The sequence below is a fragment of the Cyrtonyx montezumae genome, unplaced genomic scaffold (assembly GCF_038088225.1).
Source record: "Cyrtonyx montezumae isolate F1298 unplaced genomic scaffold, pur_monq_1.0 scaffold_1, whole genome shotgun sequence".
NCBI lineage: Eukaryota > Metazoa > Chordata > Aves > Galliformes > Odontophoridae > Cyrtonyx > Cyrtonyx montezumae.
The window spans coordinates 25,759,264-25,782,298 of NW_027071825.1; the positions used below are offsets into that span (position 1 = coordinate 25,759,264).

The window sequence follows — 23,035 nt, forward strand, 5'->3', positions numbered from 1 at the left end:
GGAAACATCTTCTTTAGTAGAAAATGAACAGATAGCACGGATAAGTTCAACAGAACAAATATAGTAGATGTTTTCCCAAAGTTAAAACAAAAAGGGTCTTGGCAACATAAAGAAATACCAGTGACCTTCACAGTGTCAGTTTACATTGCATTGTGCATTAAAAATGCTAGATCCAAGCAATTATTGAAATAAAAGCAGAACTTGGCTAGTATGAACTTTGAATGTGAGCTGCTTGAGTTGTGAGCTCTTTGTTGACTGTTGAGCAAGTTCTGCTCTTTCCACAATGCTTATAATCAATAGCTACAATTATATTAGTCGGGCTTGTGACTCAGGCCTTGCTTTTTTAACTGATCCACTGTGTTCAAATAGAGTTAAGCCCTACTTTATTGCTTAGATTACTTTTTTTGTTTACACCATGCAACGCTTTATTTACTAGAGAGCAGCTCTTCTGACTCAGATGGGTTGAATATGGATGTGAAGTTGTATGGTGGATAACTACTTAACTGTGTGGCTGATGTTAACTGTGAATGAGGAGAGCAGTTTTAAGGGCAGGAGTGTTCAGCCAGGCCCATGGTTCTGCTCCTGCCAGCACCACTGGTTTGAATTGCCAACTGGCGAGTGCTTCATGCCTTTAACTGACAATCAAGGCTGCATACAGAGGTGAAATCTTTTTCTGATGTTTACACTGGTTAAGCAGTTTGCCTGCCTGACTATTGTGTCTGAACACAATAGATTGCTTGTGATTTAGGATATATGTATATATTTTCCACATGGTACTCCAAAAAAAAGTTTGTTTCTTCTGCTGTTTTGAGAAAGGTGTCCTATAGCACACTTACTGAAATGCATTTGTAAATAGCTTCAGTGTTTTGTGACACATGAAGTTAGATGTGGAATTAGTCTTTAACAGATAACCACTCAGTGGTTAAATATTCCTGTTTTCTTTATTCCTATCACTGATATTTCTTGGAAAGGCTAAGAAGTGCAGTTGGACACACGTGCCCCTGCAATTCTCACATTGCATTACAGGGCTGTAATTGCACATTACAGCCATGCTTTTTCTGTGAGAGAACCACTCCTAGGGGCTTTTTGATTTGTTACCTCTATGAGCAAAAACCTTGGGTTTAACAGCAGGCATCTGCCTGAGTCCTGCTGGGAAAGCCTTGTGCTGCACTATCAGTGATGACCTGAAAAAATGTAGAACGAGTGTTTGCCTTGAGGGCAGAAACATTAGTCCAGCAGTGCAGTAGCAGCTACTAATCCTTTCACATCTTTGCCATATGAAAATGCACGTTTCATATGTATGTCTGTGTTGCAGAGGTTGTTATTTCAGAAGGCCTTCAATTCTCAGCAGTTGGTACATATTACTGTTATCAATCTGTTTCAACTGCATCACCTGCGAGACTTCAGCAATGAAACAGAGCAGCACAGTTACAGCCAGGATGAGCAGCTCTGCTGGACACAGCTACTGGCTCTCTTCAGTAAGTATGAAAACTGTCTTTTATTTCTCTTTTGTTTTTACATGGACTCCATTGTTCATTTGCTGTCAGATGGAGAAAAATTAAGACAGTGGTTATGCAGGGTCATTCATGTCTAGCACTGCTGATGAATGCTGGATTGTTTTCTATTTTGCTAGGGGTGAGGGTGACCTGGTGCTAACAGACTAGATCTCACCTGCTTCTGTGTCCTGATAATGTTATGTAGAAGTGCAAAGTGATTTTGACTTACGATATTGCTGATTTGCTAACCTGAAAGTGCATAGGCTCAGCTTGGCATTGGTCATAAATGTCTACATTTCTGCATAACAAAACTTCTCCAGGTTCCAGCCTGAAGTTCATTGTGAGAGCACCACGGTCATTTTCAGTACAGTCTGGTATTGTTTCTAAACCTGTGTGCTGTGGCAGCTACCTACCTGCAGAGCTTCATGGATTTGTGTACGTGCGGACATGGGAAAGTGAACAAAATGTGGATTGTTGGTTGAGAGCTGACTGCTTACAATATGCAAACAAGTATTTTCTGGTCTGATTGTAATGGGCTTCTCTCAGTGAATTGTGCTGACTTATCAAAAGAATTTGTGCTCTACTTACAGCAGAGGAGGGGGAAAAACATTTTTCATGGTTGAAAACTATATATGGGGTGGGGATTGAATTCGATGAAGTAATTGGACTGCTTAAAGAACTAGCTCTTAAAGGTATGCTTTTATGATAGGGATTTATTGGATGAAATCTGACCAGTTGGAAAGTGTCATTCTTTCCCTGTTTCTTTTTCCTCTTCTCTCTTTCCAGTGTCCTTTCTTGGAGTTCTGTGCAAGTGCCCTTTACAAAATGACTACCAGGAGGACTCTGGGGCTGCGTATCCTCTTCCAGCAGTGAAGGTTTCAATGGACTGGCTGAAACTTAGGCCCAGTGTTTTCCAGGAGGCAGTAGTCGATGAAAGACGGTAGTGAGTGTTAATCTTTCTTTTGATACATTTAATTGTGTAAGGTAGTAATGACTGATGATATACAGATTGGTAGGAAAACTGACTAGACACTGTCCTTACTTTTTGTTTTTGCTTTTTGTCATCTGTAAAATGTGCTTACAATGATCATAAAACAAAAGTGACACTTGTGATACACGAGCAAATTCAGTGCTTTAGTTGGCTTTAAATTGGCTTCAGGTTTGCATGTAACTTTTTAAAGTTAAGATCAGAGGAATCTGGTTTGTAATCCTTAACTTGAGCCTAACTACTGAGAGTACCCTTAGATCTGTTGTAAGGATTTCTCAGATTTATTGAGGTAGATGGCAGGAAAATACTTGCCTTAATTTCATGCAGTAAGTCATCAGTTTGAGCAGAGCTGGAATCCAGATTTTTTTTGGCATATGGTCATGGAAATAAATTGGTTTTGGTAGAGAGGGTCTTGAAATGTCAGCACAGGCATTACTCTTCTGGACTCTTGCTGCTTTTTCACTTCTGCTTCTAATCCCATAAGCTTATGCTTAAATAGTTGAAAACTAACCAACTTGTTTATAGCCTGTGAACTTTCCATGAATTATAGCAGTTCAGTAAAGGGTTTCTGATCTATTAGATGCTTCTTCAACTGGAGTGACCATTACTGACACAGCTGGATGAGTATTTTTCCTAGCATTGCCACTGGAAGGAAAACAGCATGAAAGCAGCTTGCTTAGCTGACTTTGTGTGATGTGCCACAGTGCTTTCCGTGTCTGCTATAAGATGGGATTCTGGCAGTGGCTTACATCTTCTGCGCACTGATGTTTGGGGAGCAGAGGCTCCTGTAACATAGAAGCTATGAATCTATGGTGAGGTTCCCACTCGTGTGCAGAACGTGAAGCCCTGGAGCTTTGGGAACATTGATTCTTGAGTACTCAAAGGCAACATTAGGAAAATAAGAGTTCACAAGTTGGTTTCAGAAGGTAGTAAGTGTTACTGTATGTATATTCTAGAGGAAAGCTTTATCCCACTGTTTGATGTGAGGTAGCCCTTGCAGGGAGAAGATGCAGGTAGTGTTTTACAGAGTATTAAAACGAACCTTTAAGTGTGAAGGTGTGTTTTGTGTTATCCCTCTACTCTGAAAGTTAACAGGTTGTCTTTGAAGATGATGCCTGGGCTGTGGTTTGGTAGCATGATATTCACATCAGGTGCACGTTGTATATAGGTATTGTGAAGTGGGCAGCAAACAACTGTAACATGTACAGCTGAACTTGAAAACAAAGTTAAGTGATACTAATATCTCTTGTCAAGGTGAGCATTAGGGTAGTACTCATTACACTTGGCTGTAAAAAGTTAAGGTGATGTCCATCTTCCCCATTATTTGTGAGAATGAAACTTTTCCTTCTATTTCTACTCTAAAATTTTAATGAAGGGCATTATTTGACTTCAGGCCATGTGCACAGGCAAGCCATTATTGGCCTCTGGCTAACAATTTACTTTAAGATCCTTCTTTACTCTGAATTTGTAGTTAGTTGTGCTCTCTGTTTGAGAAATAGTCCTTATTTCATTTTAAACATTCTTGTCTAAACTTGTCCTTGCACTGTGCTTATTTTAGTGTACAGAAGCAACGTACAAACATAATCTCTCCAGTCCCTGCAACTGTGCAGCTGACCCCAGGCTCTCAGATATATGCTGTGTTCTTCATCCAGGTGCTACCTGAAGGAGGGCAAATATCCATTTCACTTTTAGCACGACGGGCAACTTCTTAAAATAGTTTGCCTGCAGCTTTCATAGCCATGATGCCCATTGCTAAAACTGAATTGGGATGCCTACACTTTAGGTTGGAGCTTTTAAAACAAGTAAAATTAATAAATGAAAGCAGCCTGTTGGTGGTAGTTACATGTTAAGCAGCTGTGCATTTGTTGTGATACATCCCTCTGAGCTTTTCCTCATGCAGTGTTTTTGCCTGGTAAAATTCATAGCCAACTTCCTGAGTTGTTTTCTTATGAACGTGATGCTTCGAGTTTGGCTTCCTGGGCAGCCTTAGGCTGACTTTTGGAAAATGCCAAGTTCTTCAAGGCAGTGATCTTTTTCCTGACACACTGGGAGAAACCGTGGATTGGAAATGAAAGAAATAATGTGAACTGTAACAGTGTAATAGTTTGCAGTATTTTTCTAAAGAGGTGATTAACTTTCAGGTTTTGTGGTTTTTCACTTAGTTTGTCTTCTGATTTGCAGCATATGGCCCTGGCTGATTTCTCTTCTAAACAGCTTCCAGCCTCATGAGGAAGATCTATCCAGTAATAATGGTAAGAATACTTCTGGTCTGTGCTTTAAAAGAACAAACAGGGAACAATACAGCTTTTTCTGATAATGTGGGAAATTGCAGTTGGAAGGTAGAAGTGGAACAAGTTGTCTTCTAGAATTAATGCATATGAACACTTGGCAAATGCTACTCTCTTGCTCAGCTGACTTCTCTAGTCTGTCATTTTTTATCTCCTCGGGTTGCAGGGTGGAGTAGTACAGTGGAGCACATTAGCAGGAGGCTTCACTGTGTGTAGTGACCTTGCTGAGGTGTCTTTTAACAATCCTGTACTCAATGCATTAATGCTTTCGTTACCTTGTTTACTGTCTATTCACCAGCAACCCCCCTTCCAGAAGAATTTGAATTGCAAGGATTCTTGGCTCTGAGACCCTCATTCAGGTGAGTGACAGCTGAAGGCAGCTACTCCTGTTAGTGTCTCTGCTTTGGAAGACATTGACTTGCTCCCTGCAGTATCTAATTCATGAATGCATCTCCATTCTGAAGAGGAAAATAGGTTCTGTGCCAGTCTACAGTAAAGCTCTGAGGAAAGTTACTAACTTACAGCATTGCTTATGAACTGTTCTTCCTCTGCAGTCTTCAGGTTACTAAACTGAAAGGGGAAAAAAATAAGAAATGAGGAAAATATTTTTTTTCCATATAGAACTGTGTTTTTACTTCACTGTTTTTTTACTGCTTTTAACTGTGTCCTGTGACTAATGTCATACTCCAAAAAAAGCCTCTTTCACGTAGAGAATCCATACCTCACACATCTGTGACTGTCACATTTTGAGTAGGATCTGGAGAAATAGCATAAGTTATGATAAAGTAATACTGACTAATTGTATTTCTAAAGGGATGTGGTTTTGCTGAGGGGAGCAGTGTAATTAATATGATTCCATCTCCTGTTTCAACGCTAGGAACTTGGATTTTTCCAAAGGCCACCAGGCAATTACAGGAGATAAAGAAGGGCAACAACGTCGGATACGGCAACAGCGACTCATCTTCACGGGCAAATGGATTGCTGATAACCAGCCCAGGTAATCACAGATAGTTTTAAGTAGCAAACAGTGGTTTTCAGTTGCTATTGTAAGCTTAGGGAGTACAAGTGACAGAGGTGAACTTGTTCTCGTTATTTTGAAAAGCAGTTTGGTATAAGGTGTGCTTGTTTCACTGATGCTGAAAGGCTGGCAGCACTAATAACGTGCTGTGAGTTAGCATGTTGTTTCTTGAGCTAATTCTGATAGGGAACGTACTTGTAGTAAAACATCATATTTGATAAGACCTTTATGGTGATACTGAAGCACAGCTGAGATAAGAGGAACAGTGGTAGCAAGAGTGCTAATGTGTGAGGTTACCATGTGAAAACCTATTTGGATTTGCTTTTCAATTCCTCCTCTTCTGTCTTTTTCAGGCTGATTCAGTGTGAAAATGAGGTAGGAAAGCTGTTGTTCGTGACGGAAATCCCAGAATTAATACTGGAAGATCCCAGTGAAGCCAAAGAGAGCCTCGCCTTGCAGGAAACATCTATTGCAGAGCCACTATCCACAGATGGGAGCCCAGGACTCAAATCCGTTCTGTCCTCTGGCAGAAGTTTAAACAACTGTGACTCAGGAGAAAAACCAATGGTCACTTTTAAAGAAAACATTAAGCCACGGGAAATGAACAGAGAGCAAGGGCGAATCTATCCTCCTAAAGATGTGGGTAGGGAAAGACGGGACTATAGCAAAGGAATAGTAGCCAATAAGATTGATGGAAAGAAGGATAACAACAAAAGAAAGAATGAAACTAAGAAATGTGGCGTGGATAAGATACAGGAAGCAGGAAAGCAGAATGTGGCAGTTCAGGTAAGCCTTGAGATCAAAGGGATGCTGTGTCTGAGGCAGTATGGTATTTGAGTGAGGGCCATCGCTGCTTGTACAGAATACTGTAGAGGTGAGGTCTCTCTGTGGGTCCTGCAGATACCTGTGACACACAAAGAAATGTCTCTCTCAGGGACCAGATGTTAGTGTTCTTTGAGTTTCTGCCCTTTTCCTTGATGCTGTCTCAATTTTTGGGGGAGGAAAAGGTAGGGAGCAGTGACAGATGACGTTCTGAACGTTCGTGTTTGAAAAAGCTAGGACTTGCAGCTGTTGTTCCACTCATTGGTTGGGTTAACAGGGCAGCTTGCATGACCAGGTCTTTGTCACACTCTTCCCCAGCTGTGTTCTGCTGTGAAGGAGCTGGTGGTACTTTGCATTTTCAGTTCAGCTGCTTGTGCACATTCAGTGTATGGAACACATCACTGTACTGTGTGTGAAGTCAAGTAGCCCTCCATAAAAGTGAGGAAGGCCACACAGCTTTTAGACTGCAGTTAGACTGCTCAGATCCCAGTTCAGAATTGTTGGTTGTCACATCAATGACTCTTTTTTTAGTTGTGTTTTTTCAAATTGTGCTTTTTTTCCCCACACTTAGGCGAGCATTATGTACAAAAAATACTCAAGCAGATAGTGAAGCTGCTGTTCTTGCTGTAGTTAACAGGGACAGATAATTTCAGGGTTGATCTGATCTGTACCTGGCGAGTTTTGTTTGTATCTCAGCCATTTCCAGGTCTTGTCTGGAGGAATTTAATGACAGCAATGGGGAGATGCTGTTATTTTCCTAGAGAAACTCTCTGTGAGTTCTCCACCGTTCTTAAAAGCACAAGTTATTTCCTAATGCACTTATCTCCCTTGCTGCTGTGTAAGCCTAGTACTTCCTAGATCACATCTGCAGAATAACCAGTCTTCCTCTCTGCAACTGCTTTGAGGGCCTTGTTAGCAAGATCTTGTTTTCCCTAGGCTAGACAAACCAGCTTGGCTTGCACTGGTAGGACCCTTGGACCTTTCAACTTGTCATCCTCCTGATTAATTTCTTGTTAGGCATAATTGTTATGAGGTGGAAGGTCTGCACTGGCAGCATTTGGTAGGTTTTGGTGAGGCCTTTGCAGGTGTGATGGGGAGTAGCTTGCAGAAACCATGTGGCAGTTGCATGTGAGTCACTGAACAAGAGACTGGTGCCTGAAAAACAGCCTAGGTAGGTGAGTTGAAATAACAGGAATTTTACTTATTGAACGTGTCTGGAATGTGGTTGCAGGCCTGAGCATAACTCAGTTTCAGTGTTTGTGCCACAGTCTTGAAAAAGAAGGACTCGAGGCTGAAAAAAACATGATGTTCTGATAAGCATGTGTAGCTTTTTGCATAAGGAAGATACTGTCGTTTTAACACAGTTGATGTGTCAAATGTTTAATGCTTTTTAGTCTTAAGGCTTATGAAACTGACAGAAACACATTTCACATCCAACTGTAGCATACTGCATTCTGATCTGGTTGCTCACTGTAAATCTCCTGTTGAGTAGGTATTAACCCTGACTTTTAGTCCTATCAGCTCTATTTGTATTAACTATTACTGTAAAATTCCCTTTTTTTTTAATACAACTGGGAGGACTTACCTACCCAGGTCTAGTGCATGGGGAGGGTTTTCTCCTTGCCATCCTGAAAACAAGCCAGTGTAGGTTTTGTACCAGTTAGCAGTCTACTTGCTTTCTCCTTCCTTGAAATTTCAAGCTTTATCTACTTCATAGTTCATTCAAAAGTCTAAAAGATAGTCATTGCAGATCCTACTTGGCAAAAACGTTAAGAACATTGTAGGGAAGTAATTAGACCTGTTTCAGGGATAAGTGGAAAGTTGCACACTCAGGTTGATGGAAGTGTGGCACGGGTTGATTCTGCTCACTAGTTGCAATGGAGGATAACACGCAGACTTGCTCAAGGTAATGCATTCTTGAAAGGCCACTGGGAGGAAATGGTGCCTTACCCAGGCACTAGTAAGTGGGAAGCCTGGAGACCAGTAGAGATGTAAAGGTTTGGTAGTGTGGATGCTTCTGAGGTCAGATCAAGTAGAAACAAGGGAAGCAATTGAAATTTGTCTTTCTTGATTGAACACATTTAGTAATTTAGCTTTCAGAAGCCTTTACTGCAGCTTTCAATGTGTGGTAGACTAGAATTCATTTTGAAATCCCGCTGTCAGAAAAGCACCTTTGAATTCTGACATTACTATGAAAGAGTGCATGCAGTATGGGTTATAAAAATGTTTGTCTTGTTGTGGAGAAAAAAGGGGACTATATGAGTTGAATATTCAGAATGTGATAAAGGGCAAAGGTGGGCAGTGAGCAGATGTGGCATGAGAGTGGGAGCAGAAGTTGCTACATCATTCATGGTATTTAGCATCAGCCAGACCGTGAGGAGGAGTTTCCTCCCAACTTTTTCTAATGGGAGATGAAAAATACACCCAAACCTCCCAGTTTCATATCCTACTTTTTTTTTTTTTAATGAAACAGAAAAGCAAACTATGCTCCCATAATTTCTAAGTGGGAGAAAGAAAATTTGAATGCATCTGCCCCCCACACCCACACCCCCAACTATATTTTGGAAAGATGCACCTATTCTCTTAGTCCTTTCAGATCAGCAGCACTAATGCTGAAGTAAATCCCACACTGATTATTATTGTTATTATTTGGGTTTTTTATTTGGTCCCTGATAAAAACCCCTTTCTTTCAATCACCTCTGAGGCTTGGCGTCAGATCTGCTCCTGGGCCCTTTCTGTATTGCCCGGGTTCCTTGCTTGCTGTCTTTTTCCTGCCTGCTCCATCTTGCATTCCAGGCAGTTCTGCCGAGCTGAACAGAAAGGGAAAGTAGTCTTCCCCTCTGTCTTCCTCTCCAGGAAGACCCAGACTGCAACTGACTCAGAATCAGGTAAACATTACATTATACATTCTTCTCTCTGCCTTTAACTGGTGCAGCTCTTTTAACAGAACATACAGCAGTTACACAGTAAACTAAAAGAGGTTAAGTACTTCTGCTATTTGTTGTCTATGCTCTTGATCCATTCATTTCGTGATATTCAGGGGTGTTTGTGCATATACAGCTCCATGTAAGGAGGTTGAAAAAGTTACGTAGGAAGAAGGTGGGAGTGTTTGCTTTTCAAGGTGCTGCAGGTAAGTGGCATGAAGTAGGCTGTAGCAGTGCCCTAGGAGAAGCATAATAGCACTGTTGTTTGTTTTAAGGCATTGCAAGTGTGCCTGGTAAGTTCTTTGTATGGTCTGAGGATATTATGATGTCTGCTTCCCAGTTCCTTGCTAGAAGAGGAGCCTGTTGCAGTCTTGGGGTAGCTATCTTTCTGGTGCTTTCGTGAGGCAAGGAGTGCCTGAGGAGAGACAGTCACCTGCCTGAAGTCAGAGAGCAAGGAGCTGCATTCTGGTGTTCCAAACCTCCTCCTAACACCCAGGGCAAAAGAAAATTATCTCTCAGACAGCCTGAGTTCGTTTGCTGGCTTGAGCTGTGATTTGGGTAATTACAGGAGAAGTAATCTAATCTCTTCTTGCTTTATTTTGCATTAGGTGAAATCCCAGACGGAGATGAGGAAGACTCCGGTGTCCGAAGCCAGGAAAACACCTGTAACTCAGACTCCAAGTCAGGCCAGCAGTTCCCAGTTCATCCCCATTCATCACCCAGGAGCCTTCCCCCCGCTTCCTAGCCGGCCAGGTAATTTGTGGTCTTCTTTCAAAGTGTAATTTTACTGTTGACTGGGAAGAAAAACCTGTATTATTAGTAGTTAAAACCTCTGAAGGTAGCAGCTGCTTTGATGAACAAGCATTCTCATGTTAAGAGTCTTACGGTCTAGTAAAGAAGTGGCGTAGCAGAACTGGAACAAAATGTTTCTGAATCAAGACCTGTCATGAAATCTGCCACCTTCCTTCTTGTTTAGTGGGTACAAGATCAAGGCACTTTGCAGGTTATTTCTGTAGTTAGTCAAGACATGACAAAGTCTTCTGCGAGCTCAGGAGAACGTGTTCTCTCTGCATAGGACTATTATAAAAGATCAGTCACACTGCTTTCTTCTTTGTAGCTCAGTTTCTTTTGTAGTGATGCTCGTGTTTCAAGCTGTTACTTGTGCAGTGTCATTTGCTGTTGGTGCTGTGCAGCATGCTCTCGTTTTGTTGTGAGTGTTCCTGCCTTGCTGTCCATCTTTGCTCACAAAATAGCTGGGAGCCATATCCTTCCCTCAGCTATTCTGTGTAGTTGCTAAATAAGACAGAAGGACCTCCCTTTTTCTACAGTCATTGCAAAATCTGTCTTGTCCTAGAAAGAATTAAAGCTTCCTTCCAAACCTGGCTTTTTAGGGTGAGCTAAAGGGAAGAAATTGATCTTGTGGGTATGAGGATTGCTTTGCTTACCATCTGTCTCCTTATCTAAATTAATCCTGAGACTAGTTATCCTGTGGGAGGAGGCAGGGAACTTATTGATTGCTTTTGTGTCTCAAAATGTGTGTTTGAGGGAGTAGGAGCTTCGAAGGTTATGACACATCAAAAACCCCACGATGGTGAGTGGGAAAGGTAGTGGAGGGAAACAAAAGCAGGGAGATAAAGGTGTGGGGAGGGGAATCCTGCAGTTTTCCCAGATACTGTTGTGACACTGTTATCAGTGCCTGGAGCACTGGAAGTCAACTTGAAAACTGTGATTGTAGCTGTGTCCTTACAAAGGCAAAAAGGACGTTATGCTGCATGAAGGGCAAACTTCTTGTTACATTCCTTGTACTCATAGTGTAAATATGCAAAATAAACAAATTGGCAGCAATGTCTTCTTGAGGAAAGCTGTCTGCTGTGACAAACTGCAATGAATGGCATATTCTTTTTTCTTGCAGGGTTTCCACCTCCAACCTATGTTGTCCCTCCTCCTGTGGCTTTCTCCATGAGCACAGGGTATACCTTCCCGGGTGGTGTTTCTGTCCCAGGAACCTTCCTCCAGCCCACGGCTCACTCGCCTGCAGGAAACCAGGTGCAAGGTGGGAAACAGTCCCACATTCCTTACAGCCAGCAGCGGCCCTCAGGACCGGGGCCTATGACCCAGGGACCTCAGCAGACACCACCTCCCTCTCAGCAACCCCTCTCATCTTTACCAGCTCAGGCAACAGCACAGTCTGCAAGCCAGTTACAGGTCCAAGCTCTGGCCCAGCAACAGCAGCAGCAGTCCCCAACAAAAGCTGTTCAGGGCCTGGGGAAGAGCCCGCCGCACCACTCTGGGTTCCAGCAGGTAAGCCTGACTGAAGCAATGTGCTAAACTCCATTTTAAAGAATGGCAACGTTTGAGACTTACATTTGTAGAATCGTTAAGGTTGGAAAAGACCTCTAAGATCATCTAGTCCAACTGTCAGCCCATCATCACTGTGCCTGCCAAACCGTGTCCCTCAGTGCCATGTACACACTTTCTCTTAAACAGGGGCAGTGACTCCACCACTTCCGGGGCCAGCCTGTTCCAATAACTCACCACTCCTGAGATTTTTTCCTAATATCCAGTCTGATTCTTCACTGGCACAACTCTTGGCCATTAACTCTTGTTCTATTGCTGTTACCTGGGAGAAGAGGCTGACTCCCACCTCACCACAGCTTCCTTTCAGACAGCAAGGGAGAGAGGTAGGGTACCCCTGAGCAGCTGTTCTCCAGATTGACCCGTCCCAACTCCCCGTAAGACTCTCATTCCAGACCCTTCACCAGCTTCATTTCCCTTCTCTGGACATGCTCCAGGTCCTTCATGTCTTTCCGTTAGTGAGGGGTACAAAACTGAACACAGTTCTAGAGGTGTGTCCCCCCCAGGGCTGAATAGAGGGGACGGTCAGCTCCCAGGTCCTACTGACTGTGCTGTTTCTGGTATAAGCCAGGATGCCTGGGCACACTGCTGGCTTGTGTTCTGTCAGCTGTCAGTTAACACCCCCAGATCCTTTCCCTCCGTGCAGCTTGCCAGCCACTCTGCCCCAAGCCCGTAACAATGCATGGGACTGTTGTGACCAACATGCAGGATCCAGCACTTGGTCTTGTTAAAGCTTACACAGTTGGCCTCAGACCCTTGATTCAGCCTGTCCAGATCCCTCTGAAGGACCTTCCTGCTCGCAGGAGGATTGACACTTCTTCCCAACTTGGTATCATCTGCAAACTTATTGAGAGTGCACTCAATCCTCTCGTCTAGATCATCAGGGCTGGCTCCAGTACTGACCCCTGAGGAGTGCCACTGGTGACTGGATTACCTTTCAAAAGCTGTTGTTGAGAATCTTTGGAATTTTGATGTGTAAACTTCTGGGAGAATTTGATAAACATCTGAAGTTTAGTGGTCATGAACTTAGGATTTCTGTAGTTAAGAGGGAAGTTATGCACTGGGATGGGTAGGTGGTAATCTGCTTTGTCTGTTTCTGTTTATGGACAAGGTATGAAGGTGATGTTTCTGAGATGCTTCTCTTAGGCCTCTGTAGATATGTCTCATAGAAGTGTGAGGATGGAGTCTGAACCTTATTTCTTTTTGTTGGGCTCAGTTCCCTCACAGTGCCATGCTTACATGCTTGACAAAAACTGCTTTCTGCCCCATCTGACCTTAAAGGCAAGACCCTACCATTCTGGACAACAGTTCAGTACCTTAACAAAGGTGCTGGTACATGCTGGATTCAAGTAAGGATTGTGCTTGCCTACTGGCATACAGCTTGTTGTTGAGCCTAATGTGCCTATCAGGTCTGAGTGTTGGTGAATAATGTAGCAAAGCAGAATGTCTGTGGTGTATCAACAATGGTTTGAATGAAGTTAGGCGTTCAGTTACTATTAATTGTTCCTACCTGCTGATGAAAGCATGTGTCTTTGCCTCAGTATCCACAGACAGACTCGTCAAAGCAGCTCTGGAACCTGCCTCAAGTCCAAGGTTCACTGGGGAAGATTATGCCTGTAAAGCAGTCCTATTACCTGCAGGCCCAGGATCCTTTGAAATTGTTTGAACAGTCATTACAGTCTCCTGTGATGCAACAGCAACCTCTGGAGAAAAAAATGAAGCCTTTCCCAATGGAGCCATATAACCAGAACCCCTCAGAAGTCAAGGTGCCAGAATACTACTGGGACTCTTCCTTTGGCATGGCTGACAATAGGGTGATGGCACAGCAGTCTAACATGGAGCGCAGGGGAAAAAGGCAAGGAGTCTTCCGTCCAGAGCAGGATGCTGTCTCCAGGATGACCTTTGAGGTAAAGATCTGTGTTACAAGCCAAAAACAGTGAGGTTCTGATATTGCTGACAGCTCAGGCAGGAATGCTGTGTTTGGGAGTGCCCCCTAACCCCAGGTGGATAACTGAGGGTGTTTACTAGGGAGCTGGATGTTGGGAAACAGGATCCTGGCAAATAGAACTGCGTTTGTCACTTCAGTGGGCTGTGTTGTGGGATCAAACTCTTGAAGATTTGATTCGAGTAGGTGTAAGTTCTGCTCCATGTAGATATAAATGCTGATATCTGCGCTGTGTCTGCCAGGTCAAGGAACGTGGCAGCTGACAGGGGAAATTCTTGTCTGGCAACTGATGAAAACCATCCAAATAATTGCAATTGAGTTATTACCCTTTAAATAAACTCTTGCCACCCACAGAGTACCTTCAGTGTGTTTGGCTACTGCAGCCTCAGCCCGGGCTACAAGTCAAGGGTGGTAGGAGCAGCCCCATTGTGTGATTTATTTATTCTTTTTTTTTCCTGTTTGCTCTTTCTTTTTCCCCTCAGCAAATCCCACCGTGCAGCAAGAGGGCTGAGCAGCTCCCTTCCTTAGCTCTTGGTTGCACTGATGGAGTGCTTTGCTTCTGTCTGTACAGTGGTGCTTCATGCTGCAGTTTATAAAAAGCCTGCAATCTTTGTTATTAACGGTCTCGGGTTGTGTGGAAGTGCTTCTGATGATGTTTATAAGGAAACTTAAACAGAGGCCTTTTTAAACCTCTGGTCAGATATGCCTCTGTAAATGCACTCAATTTTCAAGAGATCAGCTGGGATCGCTTAGCTTATCCTTCGGGGAGAAAAGCCAGACAATATCCAGGAGACTGCCTCTACCCTGATGTCAGGCTGCAGCTTTTAGATGGAGAGTGGGTCAAAGCCTTGTTCTCATCCCTAAAAGGAAAGCATCGCCTTGGTGCAAGCACACTGCAGTACTGGCAGACACTGTGCCCACCGTGCTTGTTTTAAGCATCCCTCCCAAATATTGGGATGCCAAATTTTGCTTGCACTTAGCAGGGTTTTTTGCCTGGTCCAGGCAGCTGTGCCACGGTGTAGTAGCCATTAGCAGAGAGGTGAGTCTTAATGAGATTTCAGTTCCACAAACAGAGGGAGGAAGATGCAAATGTAACTGTAGTTGAAACCTAAATTACTCACAGCTCTGGAAGAATAATTAAAGATTTTATCAGGGGAAAAAGTCGTGTTCATTGTCCTCTGATGTGAAAACAGATTCAGTATTTGTCAGTAACGCAATGGGAAGCACGTGCTGTGTTAATTAGAAGTAGCTGCCCGCCACTTTGGCTGTACCACTTACTTCACAGGCAGGTGCAGTGCTCTTCCTGGCACACATTAGGCTGTTTTTTTTCTGCTCAGCGTTTTCTCTGTGCACTCCACACCCCTCTGTTGCACTCTTCTCATCTTGCCCTTCTGCATGCTGCCTTCTGCACTCCTCACAAGTCTGCCTCCCCCTCCGCTCTCTCGTCCTGCTTTGCTTTAGCCTCTCTCAGCTCTTGCTCTTCCCTGTTCTGCCTTCTGTTGTCTCACTGTGCTCATTTCTGTCACTAGGACCCCAAGAGCTCCCCTTTGCTTCCTCCGGACCTGTTAAAGAGTCTGGCTGCCTTGGAGGAGGAGGAAGAGCTGATTTTCTCTAATCCTCCTGATCTTTACCCAGCTCTGCTGGGGCCTCTCGCCTCTCTTCCTGGACGAAGCCTCTTTGTATGTATTTGACTTAATACTGCTGCTTCTCTAACTGGCATCTCTTTCTTCTGTGAAGTTATAAGGAACGGGAAGTTACTTTCTCCTCCCCATTCCTCCTCTCTACCTCCCCTCCTCACCATTGAGCCAGTCCTCGTGCAAGAGAGCTCAGACCAAGGCCCCAGGCTCTGGATTTTGAGGTGACTTAGCACCCAGTACAGCTCTTGGTCCATGTCCAGAGTGAAGTCAGTGTAACTGGGATTTTTTTTGCAAGCACAGTTGACAGGAAAGGCATTGATGTGTTATTTAACGTGCCTGTTGTTTGGGCTTGGTAATAAGGATGAGGGTGTGTACGATGGAAGTTGTTAGTACAAGTGTGTCTTTTGTTGTAACTGCATGTCAGAATTGCGTAAAGGCAGAGGGAAGCCACGCTATTAAATGCAGAAGAGACTGTAAAAGAGCCAGATGGTTGTAGAACTGCAAGCAACTGGCTAAATAATCAGTAACTGCTATAGCAATACAGTGAGTTTTGACAGACAGAGATTACTGGACGTGTGTGTATTCCCAGTTTGCCAGCTAGAGGGCCTTTGAGCTGCTGAATTTTTACATTACCTCTGAAAATGTGGTACGCCTTTCTTGTATAGCTAGGAGCAAACTCAATAAACACGTAGTTTGGATTTGTTGCAGTAATAATGAGAGATTTTTTTTTTGTGGCTTGACTGGAAATCTCTGCTTAATAACTCAATTCCTCAGATTTTTTACATGCCATCTCAAAGAGCCAGGAGCAAAGCAGACACCCATTGCTGTCGCCTTAGATTTGCTAAGAAACTAATAGCTGCTTCTTCAACAGCTTCCTTTGGAGCTCTTACAGTTGCAGTCTGCTGCTGGAAGGAAACACTTCTCTGTGCAAGCTGTGTGCATATGCAGAGTGCGAATTTTGTCTGCCTTTTAAAACGTGTTCTCAAAGTAATGAGTTGTCACTTTGAAAACCTAACAAGCTAGGAGCTGCTTGCCAAGGAAACGAGGCTGTGTGTCTCAGGCTTACAGGGTGGAAGCAAAGGCATTGCAGATACTAAGGTGATAGTAGAGAGGGAAACCAGTAGTTTTTTGATACTGGAATAATAAACTTTTAAAAATCTGATATGCCAAGGTGGTTTGAGTGCAAGAAGAGAGTTCATTTAGAATGAGAAAACACGTGGTTTTAATTGGGATTCCACTAATCCTTTGACTTCAGCGATCCCGTTCCTACATTCAGCGATGTTCGTTGTCTGCCAGCCAAGCTTCAGAATTTTGCTGTGATGTGTGACTCGGTGATAGCTGATCCCAGCTCTCCCCCCAGATAGGCTTGTTTCGTGTCTGTTTTTCGTTACTTCATCGTAATAAGAGCTGAAGAAGGAAGCTGAAAAATATTAGGCTGCAGATAACAGCTGTTTGGGACGGGGTGTAGGTGATGGAGTGGGTCATGGAAAAAGGCCACGATATCTTAACGTGGAACCTGGGGGAGTTTTGGAACTTCTGTTGTAAATGTTGGGGCTTTTTGTCTTTAGTCACTTCTAGTTAAAGATGAGGGAGTGCTAGGTGAGGCTTGCACTGTGTAACAAGATTAAATTCACAGCTAATCTTGCTGTCTAAGAGTCTATACAGGAATATTCCAAACTGAAAAATACTGTCAGTGAATAGCAACACAAGGATCTCATCAGGTGTGGGTGAGTTCTCATGTCACTGGAAAGGTCTCATAGGTTTGGTAGCTTCGGTAGGAACATCCCCTGTGTCATACCAAAGGCACTTACAGTTTTAAAAGCTGTTCTGTTACTGGGGTTAGCCCAAGACTCTCAGCTGTCCTGGTTGATTTTAGGTACTAGTTGTGGTTAGTAAGGAAACTTGTGATCTTCTGCATTTGTTTGTTTGGTCTCCCCTGTCCTCCAGGGTTGAAATACAAGAGACCTTAGACATGACTTCCTGCTCGCTTTGCTGAACACTAACTGCTCTTCTTCCATTTTTGGTTTTTGAAGAAGTCTCTGTTGGAAAAACCGTCAGAGTTGATGTCGCAGTCGTCATCTTTCCTGTCCCTCAGTGGCTTTTCTCTTAACCAGGTACGTGATGACCAAAGTTGGAAGCCTTTATGCTGTTCAAACTCACCCTTCAAGCTAGTTAATGTAGACACGTCCTTTGGTTCAAACTAACGGCAAACACAAAGGAGACCCACGTGCCTAATTTTAGTCTGCATGAGCAAGATTATCTTTGCCTCCTACTGGTTTTGAAAATCAGTTGTCTTCTGAAATTCATCCTAGCTGTAGTTTTTGTTTTGTGCCTGGAGTGCCCCTTCTCTTCCAAGGAACTGAGCAGGGTCTTTTGAGTGGAAACGTAAAGTATTTATGAAAGCATTGCAGTTCAACAGAAGAAATTGGTTCTGATTCAGAATATGATGGACTTTGCTAAATAAAACGTTCAAAGAAGATTCTGAGGAATGAGGAAAGTGTTAGAGTTTTGTTCTATAATTGCTTCATTTGTGCAGTCAGTTCCTCAAATTAATCCTGCACTCAAGCTCTGGCTTTTTTATTTCTTTGCTTGCAGGAAAGATATCCAAATAACAGCATGTTCAATGAGGTATATGGGAAAAATCTGAATGCCAGCACAAAAACAGAGGTCACCCCTTCAGTTGCCCATCAGGAGACTTCACTATATTCTCTCTTTGAAGGGACCCCGTGGTCTCCATCCCTTCCAGCCAGCTCAGGTAATCCTGGTGTGATTGTCTCTTGTGACTTCAAGAGGATTTGTGTTAATTCCGACCCCGCTGCAAGTTAACTGTAACTAAAAAGTAAAAAGTCTGTTTTACAAGGTCTGAATGTTTCTGTTTGTCTTTATGTATCCTCTGAAATACGTTGAGATTCTGACTTTAAGATAGTGCAAGAACATAGATTTTAGTTGAAGGAGTTAAGCAGGATAAAAGTTGCAGGAAGTGTTAAACCTACATCCCTTCATCTTTGATTCCTGACAAGTCCTGCCTTAAATAACTTTTACAATGTATATGCTTTTAGTGCCCTTTCCTTGGAAAGAGCAGGAAGAATGAGGTTTCATAATACTGATATCTGAAAGAGGAACTATTATTACATAGAGTGAGAGTAAAATATGGCAGGGTTTTATTTTTTTTTTCTTTTTTAAGCAGCTTACAAAGCAAACCAGCTTTTTCTTTACAATTTTCTGAAGGGCATAACATGCATTACCATTGTTGTGACTTTACCCTCACTAAAAATCTGTGAGAGTGTGAGAGGGAGGAAGGAGTTAGCTGAACCTAACAAATGAGAAGATTTATATAGCTTGTCCCCTGCAGTTGTTGCTTGGTCAAACTGAAACTTTTGCAACCAACCAGAAGCAGCACTTGTAGATGAAATGGAAGGAGCTGCAAAGGGCTTTTATTCTTCTAGTAGGGCGTACGGCACGGCATGGTTTCAGCTTTCACTTCAGCTCCTCATTTGAGGCCACCCTGCTCTGCTGTGTTCTCTTTAGGCATCACTCTCCCCTGCCTGCAAACACTCCCATGCCAGTCTCCTTTTGCTCAGTAATCAGTTCTGCTCTGAAATACTTTCAGACTCATATAAATGTAAAACTTTCAAATTTGAGTAACTTGCGAACTCCTTGAAATCCAAAGTTGGTTTGTGTTGGCTTGTGAATCTTGGAGATCGTAGAATCCTAGAATCACAAGGTTGGAAAGGACCTACAAGATCATCCAGTCCAGCTGTCTGCCCATTCCCATTGCCACCACAAGCTGCTAAACCATATCTCGAAGCTCCTCATAGTGTTCAGGACACTGCCAGGGACAGCGACTCCACCACCCCCCTGTGCAGCCCATCCCAGTGCCTGACCACTCTCTGAGAGGAAGAAGTTTTTCCTTATGTCCAATCTCAACCTCCTCTGGTACAACTTGTGGCCAATCCCCTCCTCATCACAGCCTCCCTTCAGGAAGTTGTAGAGTGCAATGAGCTCCTGCTGCCACACTATTCCTGCTGCAGGCCACGATGCTGTTGGCCCTCTTGGCCACCTAGGCACACTGTCAGCTCATGTTCAGCCGAGCATCAACCAACACCTGCAGGTCCCTTTCCTCTTCGCAGTCATCCATCCATTCAGAGGTAGGATTTTTGGTTTTGGTTTGAGAAGAGGTATTCAAGAAACTCGGGGCACACTTACTGTGGTTAGCCAACCGCTTTTGAGGTTTTCTGCATTAAACAGTCATTCTGGTTTTTTATATGCACAGCCGTTTCCAGTTAGAATTTAGGGATTTGCATCGTGTAATGGAGGGAACAAAAACAGACCTTCAGTACTGGAAAAAACTGTGTGATGGCAGAATTGGCAGCAGCACTAAGAAATTCCAAATGAGGAGGCTCCTTGTCTTCACCTTTTTCCTCTTGCCTTCTAACTGCTAGATCACTCGACACCAGCCAGCCAGTCTCCTCACTCCTCCAACCCCAGCAGCTTGCCAAGCTCCCCTCCAACACATAATCACAATTCTGTTCCCTTCTCCAACTTCGGACCTATTGGGACTCCGGACAACAGAGACAGAAGAATCGCAGACCGCTGGAAAACAGATAAGCCAGGCAAGTGCTGCGTCCCAGGCCTGGGAGAAGCCAGCCGTTGCCATTTGTTTTGCAGTGGTTTTGCCAGATTCCTTTGAATTTGTCTCTTTTTCCCCGTTTCAGCAATGGGAGGGTTTGGTCTGGACTACCTCCCGGCCACGTCGTCATCCTCGGAGAGCAGCTGGCACCAGTCCAGTGCTCCCAGTGGCACCTGGGCAGCCCAGGGCCCCGCCATGGAGGACTCCTCAGCTGTGCTCATGGAGAGCCTGAAGGTATATTGAGCTGAAGCTGTGCTCGGGCGTGGGTGCTTGCCTGCAGAACAGCTGTGGTGTTACGGGATTCAGGCAGCGCGTGCTGCCGCCGAGTTCAGTGTCTGAGTGAGACCTTGAAGGTTTTTTTCCTGCAGATTCATGGGCAATGTGGGAGGTGCGACCAGTGCTAGGAGGTGTCACAGTTTCTCAGTTCCTGCTGCTCTAGAATGTTTTGTGGAACAGGAACAGGCTGGCAGAACTGGAAGAAATAATGTTTGCTTTGGCTAGTCTAAAATTAGTAATTGTTAGAGCAGGATGGTTTTTTACATTCACGAGGGTTCTGGAGGGATGGGTAATCTTCAAGGGCAGCCTCTCTTCAGAAGGCCTCTCTTTTGAAGTCCGGGTAACTCTCACGACAGAACAGGTATGAGTTACAAGGGGAAGAGAGAATGCAGAACAGTTTCCACTTTCTCAGTGAAGGGCTGCCTGAAACCAGGAGGTGCTAGCGTTGACTGTTTGTTTTTAGTCCATCTGGTCCAGTTCCATGATGCACCCTGGACCCTCAGCCCTGGAGCAGCTGTTAATGCAGCAGAAGCAGAAGCAGCAACGTGGACAAGGCGCCATGAACCCGCCGCATTGAGAACGAGGTGGCAACCCTTGCAAACCAAGGCTCCATAAACCATGGCATGTTGGGTTTGCAGGACTGGCCCACGCAGTCCTGTGCAGGTGGCAGCCCTCTCTTCTGTTCCTTGCTGTCAGGAGGGCGTAAGTGCTCCACCGACCCACTGAGTGTGCACAAAACGTCTGCAGTGCAAGAAAACAACATCAGGAACTCTCCCAATCCCTGGGCCCTCTGGAGGGAGAGAGGAACTGCTGTTTGTCTCACTCAGTAACCCGATATCACCGCCTCTCACCTTCTCCATCGTGCATGTCCCCAGCCACATGGGAAGCAAAAGCTGAGAACGAAGGGCAGATGGGAGAAGCTAATGAGAACTTCTCGATCCTTTTCCTCTCTTTGGGGATATGAAATAGGAATCCATTAATGATTGCTTTGCTGACTGAGAATGTAGTTGAAATTACTCCTAAACATCTTTATTACTATCTCAGTAGTAAGATCACACTGAATTCTTCCGTACACAGATGTGCTTCGTAGTCAGTGTGTAGCAGTGAAAGCCCCAGCTGCTGCTCCAGTCAGAGGTGGTTGGTGGCAAGGTGGGGCTCCATCTCCTGTGCTAACCAAGGAGTTTCGTGAAGGAGAGTCTGGCACTTGACACCACTTCACCTTTCACTCAGAGGCTTTGGCCAGCCCGTGGGTGGGTTAGAGACTCCAGCATGAAAATGCCCTCCTCTCAGCAGGTGTTTGAGCTATAATGGTTTGACACGGGGCATCGCAGCAGTCTGCTGGACAAGCAAGTTAACTGCTAAGGGGTTTTAAATTAATGTTTGATTCCTGTACATTTTACTGTAGCAAAGTGGCAAGCCCCGCAAAGGGCAGGCTACTCTGTGCATTCACAGCCTGACTCATTTTAGTAGGTAGGTAGAAAGCTTTCAGTGTTTTTCGTTTTTTCTTTCTCTCCCCATCCCTCCATCTTTGCTGGACGCTCGTAGTTCTATTGCCGCCGTGCAACGCCTCGCAGAGAGCGAGCAGGAGTCCAGCAGGACTGGGTAAAGACGACAGTCAGCCTGGACAGTGTGGAGGGTACCAACCCCACAGGCGTACACCAGCTCTGCAGAAACCTGTCCCCCGCCCTCCCAGCAGCAGCCCTCAACTTTCAGTTCTAGAAGGAGATCTGAGGTGCCACGGACACACGTGTGTAACCCGCACACGGAAGAAGCATAGTGCTGTTCGCATATGAAAAGGTGCAGAAGGGAAAAGAAAATGTTTTATTTGCTATTTATTAGGGGGAAGGAAGACTGGAAACGTCATTAAAGGAAAAAGGACAGCATTTTGTTTTTTTTTTTTTTGTTAGGTTTCCCAGGGAAGTTACGGAAACGATCTCAATGTCCGTTCGCTGTGTTTAGCAGTAGGGGTTTGTGTGATGATTCAGGATCTCTGGGCTGTAAGTCAGCTGCAAAGCAAAGCACACGCAGGAGCCTCAGTGACACTGGAGCCTGGGCAGCCCCAAAGAATCCAAAAAAGGGAAAACTGAGGCCCAGTAGCCTTCTGAGGGTGTGAGCAGCTCCCCCGCGTTCTCCACCTTAGCAACATCACTGTTCTCTGTTGCATTCTGAAGATGCGTTTCCTTTCAAAAAGCCCAAGGAGTGAAGTTTCCACCCAGTGCTAATATTGACTAAGCCCCCCGTTCCTCTCCAGCCCCCCTCAGTTTGTGTATTGAGCCGCGTGCCCCGGCAGCTGCCACATTCCGCTGTTTGAAGCGCCGCTGACTCTTGCACCCTCGGCGAGCTCACCAGGTTCACCACCTCAGCCTGGCAGTGCCAGGTCCCAGCGCACCGCTCCACTTGTGCATGAGAACCCGGTGTCAGGAACACGGCCAGCCCCCAGCTGGGACTCCCCTCCCGAGGGAAGGGACCCCAGCAGAAACTGGTTTGTGTCGTAAGCTTTTTTTGTGTTTTTTGTCTGTCTGTGCAAGAACTGCAGCTGCTGAAATCAGCTTTGCCTTTAATTAAACCATGTTCTCTCCATCCAGGTCTGTGTGTTACGTTTATTTCCCATGTCACTCAGCTGCAGGCTTTGAACTTTGAAAAATGTGTTGTTTTT

General features: G+C 44.4%; 1 protein-coding gene across 4 annotated transcripts in view; it reads left to right on the forward strand.

The window, feature by feature from the left end:
* The window catches only part of SMG7 (SMG7 nonsense mediated mRNA decay factor), a 44,172-nt gene extending 21,493 nt beyond the window's left edge, over nucleotides 1–22,679 (forward strand). The window contains exons 9-24 of one of the 4 annotated variants that reach the window (XM_065745136.1): nucleotides 1,316–1,478; nucleotides 2,283–2,439; nucleotides 4,666–4,736; nucleotides 5,071–5,131; nucleotides 5,650–5,769; nucleotides 6,144–6,576; nucleotides 10,145–10,289; nucleotides 11,449–11,589; nucleotides 11,707–11,837; nucleotides 13,433–13,798; nucleotides 15,366–15,515; nucleotides 17,507–17,587; nucleotides 18,069–18,228; nucleotides 19,916–20,086; nucleotides 20,189–20,337; nucleotides 20,843–22,679. In XM_065745136.1, coding sequence (XP_065601208.1) covers nucleotides 1,316–1,478; nucleotides 2,283–2,439; nucleotides 4,666–4,736; nucleotides 5,071–5,131; nucleotides 5,650–5,769; nucleotides 6,144–6,576; nucleotides 10,145–10,289; nucleotides 11,449–11,589; nucleotides 11,707–11,837; nucleotides 13,433–13,798; nucleotides 15,366–15,515; nucleotides 17,507–17,587; nucleotides 18,069–18,228; nucleotides 19,916–20,086; nucleotides 20,189–20,337; nucleotides 20,843–20,956 — 2,613 coding nt within the window. In that variant the 3' untranslated portion in view covers nucleotides 20,957–22,679. Of the gene's footprint in view, nucleotides 1–1,315; nucleotides 1,479–2,282; nucleotides 2,440–4,665; nucleotides 4,737–5,070; nucleotides 5,132–5,649; nucleotides 5,770–6,143; nucleotides 6,577–10,144; nucleotides 10,290–11,448; nucleotides 11,838–13,432; nucleotides 13,799–15,365; nucleotides 15,516–17,506; nucleotides 17,588–18,068; nucleotides 18,229–19,915; nucleotides 20,087–20,188; nucleotides 20,338–20,842 lie in introns of all 4 variants that reach the window. The other 3 variants (XM_065745127.1, XM_065745116.1, XM_065745146.1) reach the window with 3 other exon arrangements.
* The last annotated feature ends 356 nt before the right edge of the window (nucleotides 22,680–23,035 follow it).